At 39.4% G+C, this 17346-nt stretch overlaps 1 protein-coding gene across 3 annotated transcripts in view; it reads right to left on the reverse strand.

Annotated features, from left to right (window-relative positions):
* Cad87A (cadherin 87A) overlaps positions 1 to 17346 on the reverse strand; it is a 672761-nt gene that overhangs the window by 58411 nt on the left and 597004 nt on the right. For all 3 annotated transcript variants that reach the window (XM_089252829.1, XM_089252827.1, XM_089252828.1), the window contains one exon: positions 17307 to 17331. In XM_089252829.1, the coding sequence (XP_089108955.1) occupies positions 17307 to 17331 (25 nt within the window). The remainder of the gene's footprint in view (positions 1 to 17306; positions 17332 to 17346) is intronic.

Consider the following 17346-nt stretch of genomic DNA (forward strand, 5'->3'; position numbering starts at 1 on the left):
GAACAACGTGGAAACCCTCAACGTCCTCCCAATCGAAACCGCCACGAAGGTGCAAAATCCATGAGGTTTCGAAACGATCTCTGCTGGTATCACAGGGAATTCGGACCCAACGCCCGTAAGTGTGTGCAACCATGTAGTTTCTATTCGGGAAACGACCAAACCGACAACTAATGGCGACGAGGGAGTCGGTTTCATTCAGCAGTCGCCTTTTCATCGCAGACCCACTAAGCAAGCTTTCGTTTCTCATCGACACTGGTGCGGATATTTCCGTAATACCCCCTTCGGCAGCTGATAGAAATAAACCACAGTCACTACTCACGCTTACCGCGGCAAACGGTTCTACAATAAAAACATACGGAAAGAAAATGATAAAACTAAGTCTCGGACTAGCAAAAACTTTTTCATGGGTGTTTACCATTGCTGAGGTATCCCGACCAATAATCGGCGCCGATTTTCTGAAAAGATTCCGACTCACGGTGGATTTGGGAAACCGAGTTTTGGTCAACAACGGGGGTGAACGGTCTACAACCGGAACAACTGTTTCTCCAACTGTTTCCCCTGCAGTAACTGTGACATGTGGACATGAGATTTTCCACAATCTATTACAAGAATATAAAGAGCTCATGGAAGAAACATCAAGTCCAGTGCAAGCAACACACGAAACGGTGCATCACATCGAAACTACAGGAGTACCGGTTTACGCGAGAGCCCGTCGATTAGGCCCGGAGATGCTGCGAGCTGCCAAAGCTGAGTTCGATAAAATGATTACCATGGGTATATGTCGCCCTTCAAATAGTCAGTGGTCCAGTCCCCTCCACATGGTGAAAAAATCCGACGGTTCGTGGAGATGCTGTGGCGATTATAGAGCTCTCAACGCGAAGACGGTTCCTGACAGATATAGCATTCGGAATATTATGGATTTCACTATGGATCTGCACGGTAAATGCATCTTCTCTACCATAGACTTGAAACGCGCTTATCATCAAATACAATTGTCTGCTTCCGATGTACCAAAAACTGCTATTGTCACCCCTTTCGGACTCTTTGAATTTAACGTCCTCAGTTTCGGGTTGCGAAACGCTGCGCAAACGTTTCAGCGCTATATAGACGAAATATTGCGAGGACTTCCATTCTGTTTCCCTTATCTAGACGACGTGTTAATTGCATCTTCAAACCTTGAAGAGCACGTCGGTCATGTGCGTGAGGTCTTGAAACGTCTGTGTACACACGGATTAAAAATAAATATCGACAAATGCGTGTTCGCATGCAGCTCAATCAAGTTTCTAGGACATTTAGTCAACTCTCAGGGCATTAAACCGCTACCAGCCAAAGTCGATACCATTGACTCTTACCCAAGACCCAAAAACAAGGCAGAACTTCGCCGATTTGTCGGTATGGTTAATTTTTACCGTCGCTTTTTACCGAAAGCGGCTGCGATACAATTGCCACTGCATCTAGTACTTCGAAATTGTACACGTCATGACAAAACACTTATTACCTGGACACCAGAGCTCATTAAAGCTTTCGATGACACAAAACTCGCTGTTAGAGAAGCAGTTCTTTTGACACATCCGAGGCCCTATTCCCCAATGGCACTCGTGACAGATGCCAGCAACATAGCTATCGGCTCAGTGGTACAACAACGAGTCAATGATAGCTGGCAGCCGCTCGGGTTTTTTTCCCGCAAACTGAGTGATACTGAAAAGCGATACAGTGCTTATGACCGCGAACTTTTGGCAATTTTCGCATCGATCATTCACTTCCGATATTTACTGGAAGGTAAACCTTTCACGGTTTTCACAGATCATAGGCCGTTAGTGTTCGTTTTCAATCAGAAAGCCGACAAGCTTTCTCCTCGACAAATTAATCAATTAAATCTAATTTCTCAGTTTACAACTGATATTCGTTATATCGAGGGAAAAAGCAATGTGGTAGCGGATGCTCTCTCGCGAGCAGGAGTTGACCTACTTTTTCCTTCTTCCATGAATTACGACCTCATCGCTGAAGCACAGAAGAATGACCTTGAACTGAAGCAGTTGCTTGACGGAAATATACCATCTTCACTCGCTCTTCAACAGCTCTCTTCCCCATCTGGAAAAACACAACTTTTTTTCGATACCTCGACATCTAAACCACGGCCTTATATACCTAAACAATACCGTTGGGAAGTGTTCAAAATTATTCATCAACCTGCGCATCCGGGTGTTAAATCCACTGTTAAAATGATCATCGACAGATATGTATGGCCGAACATGAAGAAAGACATCCGAAATTGGGCTCAAGCGTGCATCGCCTGTCAGAGGTCAAAAATTCATCGTCATACCAGCCCTCATATTGGACAGTTCGTATCTCCATCTCGACGATTTAGTCACGTGCACATCGACATAGTGGGCCCGCTTCCATTATCAGAAGGTTATCGCTACTGCCTCACTTGCGTAGATCGCTTTTCAAGATGGCCCGAAGCCATTCCTATAGCAGATATTACTGCTGAGACTGTTGCTAAGGCTTTCATACATACTTGGGTTGCACGGTTTGGAGTACCAGAAGTGATCGTTACTGATCAAGGTCGACAATTTCAGAGTGATCTATTCCGATCTCTCGGCAAACTACTGGGGATCAAACAAAATCGTACCACTCCATACCATCCGGAAGCGAATGGTGCCGTTGAAAGGTGGCATCGCGTCCTTAAAGCAGCGATCAAGTGCCATTCATCAACAGATTGGGTGGCAGTATTGCCAATCGTCCTTCTAGGACTAAGAGCGGCATACAAGCCGGAACTGGAATGCTCCACATCTGAACTGGTATATGGTGAACCTATCAAACTTCCTGGCGAGTTCTTCTCAGCTTCCACCACAGACGTCAATGAGAAACAGTTGCTCACTGAATTACGACAACACTTTTTGAAAATTCGACCTGTCCCAGCGTCTCACCATAATAAATCCAAAACATTCATCCATAAAGAACTTGATCATTCCACTCATGTTTTCCTTCGCAATGACGCTGTCAAGAAGCCATTGCAGTGCCCATATGATGGCCCCTATGAAGTGGTCGCAAGGCGCAATAACACTATCACCATCAAATGCAAAGGAAGAAACGTATGTGTGAACATTGCACGAGTGAAACCAGCGCACATTGCCACTAACAGTGACAGTACAAACAGTGAACCCATTGTGACCCGTTACGGCAGAGTAAGTCGTCCCCCGAATCGTCTCATTGTATAAGTGCATTCATAATCCCGTCCTTATATGTGTATATATATATATTTTTTTCTTTCTTTTGTTGTCAATAATTAGTTCGTGCGATCCGCACTGGAGGGGGGGTACTGTGGCGCTGCGATCGTCACGAGAAAGCGCGCGCGTCCGTGGAGAAAGAAAAGAATTATTGCTTCGTCTTCCGGCGCTCGACAAGGTTGTAACACCTCTGTGTGAATAAATTTCTCTTTATATATTTTGTCGTTTTGTGAACCACAATTTGTATGTGCACGGCTGGTAACACTTTGTTGCTTTCTCACCAAATTTATTATGATAGAAACATAGTGTTTGTGTAGTATTGAAGTTACGATTTCTAAAATTACGGCTGTTGCTTCGGTAGCGAGAATGAGTACGCCCTCTTGAATAATTTTCATTTTTAATTTTCGTTGACAAATCTGCAATTTGAATTTTTAATTGCGATATTTCACTACGCAATTGTGCAATATCAGATTTCACAGAATCTGATGAAGGGCCTGACTGTGAAGAAAGCGCAGAAATACTCGGTATTGGTCGTATTTCGCAAATTTTATCGGCTAGTGTGGCCAACTCAGTTAAATCTGCAGTTGACACTGATAAAATGGCCTGGGAGTTCAAAGGTAACCTTTCCATCCAAATAGTTTTTAGAAAATCTTCAGTTACTGAATTTCCTGCCAGCTCTTTCATTTGTCTCAGTAGAGAGGATGGTTTCTTATCCCCAAGAGTCAATTCAGACAACAGTTTGCGGATTTGTATCGATTTAGAATCTGTAAATTCAGCGATAAGCCTTTTTTTAAGTGCTTCGTATTTGTTTTCGGCTGGTGGATTAAGCACCAAGTCTGAAACCGAATGAAGCGAGTCGGCATCTACAGCTGCTAAAACACTGTTATATTTCGTTATATCGGAAGTTATTTGTGCTACTGCGAAATTAGCTTCCACTTGCACGAACCATAAAGCAATATTATTTATCCACATTGGAGGTAATTTACAAGATACCCTTGCGACCACCGTGGGATCCGTACCGTCATCCATCTCGTAATAACAATAACGAAATAGATGGGGGAAAACGAGGATAAAATTCCAACTATAAAATTATTTTATGCGAACAATATTAGAATTTTACAAGAAAAAATATATATATAAAGGCCGGAAGATTAGCGAAAACAGTAGCTCACCGTGAGAAGATCCCATCATGCCAATGGAAACAGAGGGAAAATAATCCAGAGCTTGGAAATACGACCAAAAAGTTTATTCAGAAGGTTCTGTTCATTTGAGAGTCACCACTGAAGCCGAGGCGTACACATAACACAAATTTATTAAACATTTTAGCACAAATTACCAAGACACAAATATAAGACAACTAAGAATCAGACAAACTGAACGTGAACATGCTTCTCTGTGTGAGTCAGCGAGTGATACAGTATATATGAAAGATCTTCGTCAGGAGTTGGGGGGAGGAGAGTTTAGTTTTAGTTCCAGTCTCAAAGTCAAACCAAAACCAAAGATGTTCTTCGTTTTGCGGTAAACAGTGTCCGCCTCACATGCTACCATCTACACCACTAGAGGCTACTAATGCCTCTACTTCAGCGCCTCCCGACACAGTTCGTGAAATTAGGAAGGCAGATTCATGTGTCTCCAGTGGTGTAGATGGTAGCATGCTTGCCCGGTATGCAAGAGGCCTGGGTTCGAGTCCCGGCGGAGACGTGATGACTTTTCTTTCCGAGCTCACCTCAGCATAATATCCGGAAAATAACTGTTTCCTTGATATCTCTGGCTGAGAAAGAAGCCATCTATATCTCTCTAAGCCGTCCCACCCGGGGGCCATTTCCTGAAGTTAAGAGAGGCTACTAATGCCTCTACTTCAGCGCCTCACGACACAGTTCGTGAAATTAGGAAGGCAGATTCATGTGTCTCCAGTGGTGTAGATGGTAGCATGCTTGCCCGGTATGCAAGAGGCCTGGGTTCGAGTCCCGGCGGAGACGTGATGACTTTTCTTTCCGAGCTCACCTCAGCATAATATCCGGAAAATAACTGTTTCCTTGATATCTCTGGCTGAGAAAGAAGCCATCTATATCTTTTCATAAATAGTTCTCCTTTCGATCAAATTTGGGGGTACGGTTTCTTGCTCAGATTTAAATCCAGTTAGAAAAATAGTACGAATTTTATTTGTCGATAGATCGCGATTTTCAATCGGATGATTTTTTTTTATTGTAAGTAAATTCAAAATACTTTCAAGCTTCTTTAACCTTGGGCAGCTACAAGAGTATTCTCCAAAGCGTATTAATACGCTTAATACGTATTAATAATACGCGTCTTTAATACGCGCTTTGGTATTCTCCCGCTGCGCGTAAGTCAGCTTCTGCACGGGCTCTCTAATCGTCATTTCAAATAACATTTAAAAAAATTAACAAAAGTAACGATAGAACAAACAACAAATGTAACTTGCTCGATGCTCCAAGAAAGGAATTCGGCCCTTAGGACTAAAATTTTTTAAAACAAATAAAATAAAGGATCAATTTTAAAATAAGATGAAAATAGAAGAACGAGTGAGCACGTGGGGAAATAAGAAAGAATGGTAGTATGGGGGGGGGGGAAATTCTTTGTTGTAAGTACGCCTTTTATGCTAGTTTTTTTTCCGACCGGCTTTTCCATAAAATGACGATTCTTTAACCAAGGAGCTTTCTTTTTCCAAGCGCCTTGAAATCAAGTTATGCTGACGTCACACGGTATGCTCCCGGGAACATAAGATGCCTTCGATAGTAGTTCAATGAAGGGAGGGAGAAAATTAGCGATATTGAACAGGTAAAGTTCCTCCTTGAAGAAAAGAAAAACACTGTCAGCAGAAAAGCGCGCGAGACCGAGGTTTTTTTGCTAAAAAAGTGGAAAAAGTGACCTGGGCCTGAAAATACGTAATAAAAGTGACCAGTTTCTAAAAAAGTGACTTTTAGTGAAAAAAGTGACCCGTGCCGAGCCCTGGACATATCATTGCACGCTCTTACACCTAGTACCTTACCAAGGTGCAAAACAATGCTGTGAAGCATATCTTAGGGACAACGATACCAATGGAACAAAGCAATACATATTTTACAACTCAAAGTTTTTTCTCAGTTTCAAAAACAGAATTGGGTGGGGGGGGGGTCATGATTGTGGAACATGGTTTGCAGAGCTGTTTAGAAAAATCTAATTGAATTTCCAACATAAGTTCATTAGTTTCTTCAAAAGGAAAAGATCTCTTTTTAGAGTCCCTTTGTGGCCACACCTTACCAAAACCTCATAGACAGAGATACTGTCTAGGAGCCAAGCCTCCTATGAGGCTTTACCATTACTCACCGGGTATCTGGAACACGATCCATGAAACTCCGAAAAGATGTTCAGTTGTGTATGTACGGTTTGTTACAATTTTCGACACACACACATGCGTTTTACTCAGGGGCGGCTCGAGACAAAATCTCTACCCGAGCGGGACCTATTTTTGGACCCTCTGACCTCCCCAATTAAAAAAAAACTTTTGTTTCAATTGCTTCATTTTGATGCGTTCAAAGGAACAGCGATATTTTATGTCATAGCACACACACCATGTCGAGTTTTTTTTAACAAAACGAGACAATTAATGGTGAATGAGTCCAATGTTCATCTTCTCTTGAACTCTCTTCTGTCACATCGTATACTGTACGATTCTGTCTACATACATACATCTGCCTCTTGTATACTATACGATTTCGTCGTTCGCTATAGCTATTAGGTAAAGATCGATTTAAAAAAAATAGGAGATAATTATGTAAAAAAAACTTTCTTCCTTCGCGGGGGGGGGGGGGGAATTGGTGTCCTTTCCTAGCTCCAACAAAAATGGGGCTGAAGAGGCTGAGGCTCAGATAAACACCATCATTGTTTGTTTTTTCCTGCTATAAATTCACTACAAAGCTCCACTCCTCGTGAAAACTCTGGCTTGTGGACCCGCCAAAGATCCAACAGCCTATGGGACCCTGCACCACGATGTGGGGGGGGGGGAGAGCCACTGAGCTATAAGTAAACTTGCTGAATTACGATACCGCGCCAACCTTGGCGGTGACTTGGCGACCGAAATATGTAGTACCGCCAAGTCAGTTTGTTCGTCATTAGTCGAGATCTGTACTCAGAGACTGGGTTGTGTATGGTGTATGTCCTAAGCGTCATGTAATATTTTTTGTTTCCCTTTACTATTAATTAAAGTAATAATTAAGTATGAAGCACTCCGTATTACTTTGTAAACTCTGTTATCTACTCTGCGTCTGTACACCTTAACACCTTGCGTCTGTAGAAATCGCAAGAAAACTGGAGTGAAGACTCCGTATACAATAACACAGATGTGCGCGAGCGGATGCTGAGGAATACAAAAGTGGGCGAGAGACGGGCAAAACATTGCTATTTCAGCATGTAAACAATGGGGGGAAACTTCCATCTCAGTGTTTTTTTTTTCATATTATTTCATTAATATAGTTGTCCATCTGCACATACACAAATGGTGATACTGACTTCAGTTTCATAAGTAAGTGCACGTGGTTTTATGTTGAAAGATGCATTCATTTTTATACTACAATTGTAAAATTAAACGCATTTAGTTTTCATTCCACGTTCAATTTCTGTTTAATGAGCATAATTCAAAATAACAAATTAATATCACATGAATTTTTAACTTCAAAAATATTTTTTGAAATAGTGTAGAAATTGCTTATTACTGTTGGGGTTAGAATTTTTATTACAGAAATGCTGACGAAATATGCTTCATTAAAAATTGCATTTATGTCCGAAAAAAACTGATAATGCCTTAAATAACTAAAATTATCCCGTGTAGATATCAAAGAAACAAAGGACTTAAACTTTCCTATTTCTGGTAAAAATAATTTTGGGGAAATAATGTGAGAATGAGGAGTAGTAAAATGCAATTAATACTATTTACATCATCAGTTTTTGCTAAATATGAAAAGCGAAATATGCAAAATCATAAATGTATCATAATCATCAATGTGTTATAATTATGTTCATAATATCTAATTATATTATTAATGTATTATAATTATCAAACAATTATCATTGTTAAGCTACTATTATGAACAATGATTGATTGATTCTATTGCTTTCTTGAAGCCTGGTAATGAATATACTTTTTTTAAAAATAAAGGTATCCCTCTTCGTAACCCAGAAGTTCTTAAACAATGGGTGGAAGCTGTAAAAGGAAGGTCTTGACATCCTGCTAAAACATTTGTTATTTGTGCTGAGAATTTCGCAGCTGACTGACAGCTATAACTCGTCTTCTCAACGTTATTTTAAAGAACATGTTGTTTGTACTATATTCAATTTTCCACATCACCCTCAACCTTTGCAGAAGCGACGCTGCTCACTTATTAAACGCCCTCCACTGTTAAAATATTAAGTTATTTTTCCTTGTTTAAGTGGTTTCAAATTTTAAATACAATCGGCCCCACTCAAATGGTTATCAACAGTTCTGGCACATAATATTTGATTAACCAGTGTATTCAGTTACGCGGCGAACAGTCAAATTGCCATTGTGCACCATAGTACACTGCTTTTATATTGCAATATATATAATAATTATATAATTTTCAAAATCTTGGGCAACTTCTGTTGCTTTGAAGGGGGGGGGACGAAACAACTTTATTTGCAAACTATAATGGAAAATTACAGTAAAACCTCCTAATAGCGGCCACTAACAGGACCATCCAAAATAAATTAAGTCTTTCCAGGACATTTTTATGTTCAGTTTGATAGCTGAAGACGTTCTTGTGAAAAGAAGATTGACACATCTCTCCCAAAAAATTTGTCCTGGATATTTCTATTCATTTTTTATTTGCAAAGTCCATTTTTTGTATTGAACCATGCCTTGAATTAGGGAGTGCCAAATAAACAAATCTTTTCTAGTAATTGGACAGCTTGTGTATTAGTGTTGGCAGCATCTCTTATGTTGTTCCCCCCTAATCTGTAAGATTTTTTTCCCCTCTCCACTGCCTTCTACGGCATTATCAGAACTGGCTACAGTCACTCACTTTGTCAAGAGAGGATTGCCTCAATTTTCCATAGATCAGTTCTGAAGTGCCGAAGTTAGATAGTCCCACCAAAGCTGAACTGAGGCGCAAAATAAAACTGCTCCAGTAAAGATTGAAACGAAAGGACAAAAAAATATCAGATTTTACGTCAATGTTAACAACGGCGCAAAAAGTATGTGGAATGCCCATGCAAACTGTTACCTTGTTAAAAGACACTTTTAAAGTTGTCCCATTTGAACTTCTAGTATATCAGTTAAGAAATAAAAATGTGAAACCGAGTAGGAGACGATACACATCGTGTATGAAAGAATTTGCACTTAATTTATAATTTTTGTTCTCCTCGTTCATATAATTATATATATATATTTGTGAATAAAGTTTAATCTTCCCCACTCAGCGATGCTGATATCATGGGTGAGCTCTACTGAATGTTACCTACGTTTCATGAGTGAAGCTTTCTCATATGTTGAAAATGTTACAGCACAATGAAGCACTCCCCTGGATTGTGCTCTAATAATTGACTGTCTATTAGGATAGGTCCTGTAAGATTTGATTTGTGTGACTTAAATGTTCTTCCATATAAACTCCCCAATCAATGAATACGCAATGCCTTGCTTTCTTCATGTGGGCACCTCTGGTCCCCCCCCCCCCGAGCTTCGATATTGCATACTTGTGAAAATGCCAATTTAATGCAGATTTTTGGATAGTTTCAAGTTCATTTAAATTCTAATGTATCACCTGTGAAATAACAACTTTTGTTGCAATTTTGGGCCACCACATGGTCATCTTCCTTAATGTGATGATTACTGCTGAGCTATGTAAGCAATAATTATTACAAAGTCTTAATTAGAGGAAAAAGTGATAGTTTCTGGTACCCTTGCAATGTAAGAAAACATGGCAGTTGTAGAGTCATGATGAAAATAAATCTAATGAAAATGTTGAAGAATTTCTTATATGCTGTGAATGATTGCATATGTTGGAGGGGGGATAACCCCTTCAAATTTAGAGAGTTTGTCCGTATAAAATAAGAGACAAAGGTTTGCATTGTAACTAAGTAATTATTTGATAGCAAACATATGAGTGCTCTTGTGCTTTGCGATTTTAATATTCCAAATTATTCTCTGTGGACCTGTTTGTAAATTGCTTATTGGAAAAAACTTGTATGTGCACATTGTTGTACACTGAAGAGCCAAAAAAACTGGTAAACCTGCCTAATATCGTGTAGGGTTCCCCACGAGCCCACAGAAGTGCCGCAACATGACCTGGCATGGGCTCAACTAATGTCTGAAGTAGTGCTGGAGGTAATTGACACCATCAATCCTGCAAGGCTGTCCATAAATCCGTAGGAGTAAGGGGGGGGGTGCGGAGATCTCATCTGAACAGCACGTTGCAAGGCATCCCAGATATGTTCAATAATGTTCATGTCTGGGGATTTTTGTGGCCAGCAGAAGTGTCTAATGTCAGAAGAGTGTTCCTGGAGCCACTTTGTAGCAATTCTAGACATATCAGGGGTCCCATATCACGCCAACTGCACACGCCCCATACCATCACAGAGCCTCCACCAGCTTGAACAGTCCCCTGTTGACATGTAGGGTCCATGGATTCATGAGGCTGCTCCATCAGCTCGAAGCAATTGGAACCAAGACTCGTCAGACCAGGCAACGTGTTTCCAGTCCTCAACAGTCCAATGTCGGTGTTGTCGGGCCCAGGCGAGGTGTAAAGCTTTGTGTCGTGCAGTCATCAAGGGTACACGAGTGGGCCTTCGGCTTCGAAAGCCCATATCGATGATGTTTCGTTGAATGGTTCGCACGCTGACACTTGTTGATGGCCCAACATTGAAATCTGCAACAATTTGCAGAAGGGTTGCACGTCTGTCACGTTTAATGATTCTCGTCAGTTGTCGTTGGTCCCGTTTTTGCATGATCTTTTTCCGGCCGCAGCGATGTTGCAGATTTAATTTTTTACCGGATTCCTGATATTCACGGTACGCTCGCGAAATGGTCGTACGTGAAAATCCAAATTTCATCGCTACCTCGGAGATGCTATGTCCCATCTCTCGTGCGCCGACTATAACACCACATTCAAACTCACTTAAATCTCAATAACATGCCATTGTAGCAGCAGTAACCGATCTAACAACTATGCCAGACACTTGTTGTGTTATATAGACGTCGCCGACCGCAGCGCCTTACTCTGATTGGTTCCATATCTCTTTATTTGCATATGCATGCCTGTACCAGTTTTTTTGGCTCTTCAGTTTATAATGTTTGAAAAAAAAATATTAAACACTTTTTTTTTTCTCTCAAATTTTTATTTCATTTTTTGGATTGAAGGTTTTTTCAGCAGTTAATTCGCGGAAATATTCACTGCTATGAATTTTTGAAGTGGAAGCCTTCACCAAAATACAAAACATAATATTAGAAATGTATGTTTTTTATAAAAAAAATAGTTCCTCTCAAGTTTTGGAAAAAAAAAACTATTTCGTGTACAAAATTTTTTTGTAAATTTTTTTGTCATTTTTTTGAAGATAAAGAATATATAATTATTGGCCGAAAAGGGAAAAAAAAAATGGAATGCACATGTCTCATATATGGAATTGCCCCATTGCATTAACATGGTCAGGAAATGTTTTGCTCGCTTCACTCCAAAAGGGTGATGCGGTCGCGTAGGGCGACGGCTTGCACTGTCCTCACGCCACTTTACTTATAGCTCAGTGACGGGGGTGTCATGTCTTTTCTATGGAAAACCAATATTGCTTCGAAGAGGACCCCCTACTGCTGTGGTCCATTACAGTCAAACTCACACCCTCCTCTAGGAATTATCACGTGATCCTGAGAACACTGCTTTAGGCTGAGAACCCACCAAAGTTTTTTGCAGCTGGTCGATCTGCAGCGAGACAGGAATTTTGTGAGAAACACCCATCACTCCCTCTTTTATAGAAGTGTCATGTGACATCCCAAAGTTGGCTGAATTATTTTGGGCGAAACTGAAGCTGTGTCTGAGAAAAGAGAATCATGTCCTAAGGAGGAAACCCTGAACCCTAATCCCTGGAAAAAGAAAGGATAATCTCCAGGAAAATTTTGATCCACTAACTTCGGAAAAGTAGAATTTCTGGTTGTTAAAAATTGATAATAACAGTAGCCTATTCTAAGATATAATATGTTATTTTAATATTTTAAATTCATCTTTACTGGCCGGAACTGGGGAGGGGCATGGCCTCCACAAGGGTGGGGCTGACAGTGCCCAGGGGGATTCTCATTATTTGTTGTTTTTCCACACTATAAATCCACTATAAAAGGGACCCAGGGCCATCATTTCAAAGAACATGTACTCAATATATGTATATATACAACCTCTGACAATAAAGTTCAGTGAATGAAGTCAGTACGGCTGATCTGACCACACTGGCGAAGCAAAACGCTACACTTGCGTAGCGGCAGGTGTTGACCATCTGCCGCCACCGTTGCTCAGTTGAGCGTTGTTTGTGCTTCTTGAAAGACTTGTTTTACAAAGTGCTTGTTTAGTGCGTTGGTTCTTAACTGAGAACAGGAAAATGCACAAACAAAAGATCACTGGGATGAGTCCTGGTGTCTCAGGTACGACCCTGAAACAAAACGGCAAAGCATGGAATGGCGTTCTCCTGCATCACCTCATCGGAAAAAGGTCAGCAGAAAAATCACACATCAAAACGATGCTAATCACCTTTTTTGATAGTCAAAGCATTATCCACAAAGAATTTCTACCTGAGGGAACGACGATGAATGTTGCAAGGTACATTGAAATTTTGACCCGTTTCATGAAACGTCTATGCAGGGTACGACCTCAGTACGCACAACATGGTTTCTTGTTCACGACAATGCTCGTCCTCCCACAGCCAATATCGTCAAAAGTTCCTGGCAAAAAACGGGGTGGTGCAAATTGAACATCCACCATATTCACCAGATCTCAATCCTCCAGACTTCTTCTCCTATTCCCACGACTCAAACTCGCTTTGAAAGGAAAGAGATTTGACGATATTCCTGACATTCAACAAAACGTGACGAGGCTTTTGAACTCCATCCCAAAAGACGACTTCTTGCAAAGTTTCCAGGACATGTATAGGAGATCTCAGCGGTGCATAGTAATGGGAGGTGACTATTTCGAACTTTCGTTAACATTTCATCTATGTTTATGTTAAAGGACTATTCACCGAACTTTATTGTCAGAGATTGTATACTAGCTACAATACCCGGCGCTGACTGGGTTTTCTTCAATGAGGCTTTTTGGATCACGTGATATCTCCCTCTTTCTTTGAGGGAATGCAAACTGTGTCTAAGTTAACCAATATGGCGACTTCCTACACCACTGACGAAATAAATAAATCTAGATTCATAAATAATGAAAAAAATTTCATTTTAAAATATTGGGGGGTAAATTGAAATGCCTAGCACCCCTTGAAAAAGGAAAAAAAATATTTATAATTTCTATGTTTCTTTATTTTCCTTTTTCAAGGGGTGCTAGGCATTTCAATTTCCCCCCCCCCCCCTGAACTTCAAGTTGTCATCTGCCTGTTTCTGTTTCAAAAAATGCTTAGTTAAAGCTGTGAAATTTCTTTGATGTATTTACAGAGCTCATAATTAATTTTAAAATATCCTAAACTATATGAATTTATACAGTTGAATATATTAAAAGACAATATGTGGAGACATTAATTTTCATGCTTGAGAAGATATAAATAAAAAGTGGAAATCAATGTTATCTCATGGATATCCAACTCAAACGTATAGGTCCGGCTAATTACTTCACATTTAATTCCCTGGGCTTCGTATATCTCTAAGCAAACTCAATATTTAAAAAATCAAGAATTCAATACAATTTTTAAAATTAATGATGTGGTGGAAAATCCCACTAAATTTCTACAATAAAATCGGCAATTTTCACACTGATTTCTATGGGGGAATCATCCTTTGCCTGTCCCTCAAAGTGATGCTGATTCTGACGTCTATTCAAAAAGCTCCCATTACTGGAAGGACTGAAAAAGTGACAATCCATTGTAAAGGCATATACACATTTGAAATGCATTGCTAGGGAACCATGGTAACCAAAGTAAACTTTCCGAAAGTGATTGTTGAGGCCCAAAAACCATTGTTGCCTAACAGTTTTTTGCCCATTTCAGGCATTTGCCCTGCTCTGACGAAACGTTAAAGTAGTCTAACGTCCAAGTTGGGTCCCATTTGGTATATATGCAAAATTTGGTGATGACCAATCTAAAATTGTAGATTTGTATAGAGAGCATACACACACAGAGCTGCTAGCCCAGTCAGCAGTTTTAGGTGGGCTGTCTCCCCTACCCTTCTTTCGCGATGATACATCCGCGATTGCGAAAGAATCTCCTATGGGAGAATCACCAATACGCAGAACGACTAACTAATATTACTTGTAAGGTTTTTAAAAACTGGCGGTTGCAAAGATATATTTTGGAAAGAGAGAAAATTCAACTGCGCCCCTGCAGGAAATCGAATCCACATCCTTTCACTTTCCAAGTGAACGCCCTAGCCAGTTGTTAAAAACCTTCGTAGAGTGACGTCATCCTTGTATATTATTTGTAATATACTGTCAAACCTCTCTAAAGTAACGGGAGCGGAAAATTTTTTGAGATATCGAGTTTTTGAGAAGAGTTTTTTTTTAATAAAAAAAACATGCCAAGAATGTCAAAAAATTTGATTGACAAAAACTAAAAAATACTGTACTATATTTTATTATATACTTTATTCAAACAGCAGACAGAGGGACCAACAGAAGAAAGTCATGGTTTCTGCACCCAAACACCACAACGAGAGAGGAACATGTACCAGCAGAAGTTTTGAGATATCGAGTTTTTGAGAAGAGTTTTTTTTTAATAAAAAAAACATGCCAAGAATGTCAAAAAATTTGATTGACAAAAACTAAAAAATACTGTACTATATTTTATTATATACTTTATTCAAACAGCAGACAGAGGGACCAACAGAAGAAATTCATGGTTTCTGCACCCAAACACCACAACGAGAGAGGAACATGTACCAGCAGAAGTTGTTCCAGAATCAAATAATGAGGATTTGACATAGTTTACTGGTGAGAGAGAGATATAGCTCTGGAGATATGATCTTGCAGAAGTCCCCTAATCGCCCGTACAAAACTCATTGTGGAAGAATGGTGAAAAAACCAGAAAAACTGGACTGGTGATATGTTTTCTTGTAATTGCATATACATGTTATACTTTTTTTTTGCAAGTATTTTCAGAGTTATACAATTTTATACAATTGCTTATATATATTGTCCCACTTATAAAAAAAAAATAAAAGAAATAAAGAAGAATGTGTCGCAGGACTTGCCATTAGAAATGCTAGGCATACACATGCAGGAGTAGTGTTGTTGTTATCACTTGGTCAGGCATGGTTTTATCTCCGTGACATGATAATATTAAAACAATAAAAGCTACAACTTTAATACAAGAGATATATAAAAACGAACATCGTTGGTGGAGAAAAACAAAAAGTAGCTCAAAGTTGCCAACTGAGTGTAAAACAATAATGAGTTTCCAAGACAGTTAGTCGTTCATGATTGCATTAAGTGAAATCTTTTCAAATTAGATTTCTTCCCACAGTAGTAAATCTTAAAAAGATTCCAAGGTGGACATGAATAATATGGCTCGAGTGACAGTAATTCTGATGACAATTGGCACTGAAATTTAGTTCGCAACACAATTGTTTCATCTTAGTGCATGCACCCATATAAACAGAAATATTTGGTAGCCAAATGTCAAATAAATCTTTTTCAAACACAAAATTTTTAAGCCAAGGCATTCATTAGCTGAGGTATCACATTTTGAATTTTGCGTTATTCAGACTTTTCGCAATTTCCCTTGAGTTGCATTAATGACAGGGGTGGGAAGTGACTAAGTCCATTTCATAGCAGTTTTTGAGCAGCAAAATATAGGATTCAGAGCAGTTTTGGAGCAGATATTTATAAATTGGAGCAGCAAAATTAACTTACAAGAATATTTTCATTACCCCCACCCCTTTTCAAAATAAAACAATTGCACTATCTTTTGTTATCAAACATCTTTTATCAGCTTGTTTTTTGTTTTTGGTGTTTCAGGCCTTTGACACCTTGTTTGAAAGAGCAGCTGTCATAAAATTTTACACACCAGTCTATTTAAGATGATTTTTGATTACTGAGGGCACTATTTGCTGTCTGGAACAGCTGCCCTTCAAATGGGCTAAAAATTTTCTATGCTTTCAATTTTTTTATACTCAGAAAGAAATTGTTGCAAAATGGGACAGAATTTCAGAAGAATCAACACGATGTTTGGCAATTCAGTACTCGTTATTTGGTGAGATTGGTGACTTGACACTCGTTATTTGGCAATACTGGCGATTTAACACTTGTTATTTGGCAACATTGGCAATTCAACGCTGTTATTCGGTTCTTTATTAGTTTCTAAATTAGCATTCATAATTCGGCAGACATGATCTTTTACTCCCGGAACGAAATTTTTTTTCAAGAAACATCAGGATTTGATGCAATGACGATCTTTTTTTTAAAACGGAAACTGACTCACATTTGCCTTTAAAGCTGAAAGACCATTGCAAACCATCTTCTGTTTCATGGTTACGGATATTATCGGAGTCTTGTGATGGAAAGCCCGATGAGGGGCCGATAATTTAAATACAGCGATAGTTTAAGTACAGAGGAATGAAACACGCTCTTCTCGGAAAAAGTCGTTCGCGGCAAGCAGGAACAAAAATTTTTTGGCGTCCTTTCCGAAATTCCGGGCATACTGAAGCAAAATTCACTATTTTGGCTATATTTGGCGCAGAAATACGAAAATACACTATTGGAGCAGGATGGCGCAATATGTTAATTTTGGCGCAGTGCGGCGCAATTGGTGCAAAGTTCCCACCCCTGTAATGAAGTAAAGTTCAACTGTATCATCACCTTAGACAAAAATTAAATTGTTATACAATTTTAAAACAATCTTCGAATTATGATTATAAATGGTAAAAAAGTAACTTACCTGTTCTTCATATAATTTCAGTTTTCTGTGAAATATAACA

The sequence above is a fragment of the Pholcus phalangioides genome, unplaced genomic scaffold, assembly GCF_987345545.1.
Source record: "Pholcus phalangioides strain wild (caught in Gottingen) unplaced genomic scaffold, Ppha-v1.0 ptg000031l_1, whole genome shotgun sequence".
NCBI lineage: Eukaryota > Metazoa > Arthropoda > Arachnida > Araneae > Pholcidae > Pholcus > Pholcus phalangioides.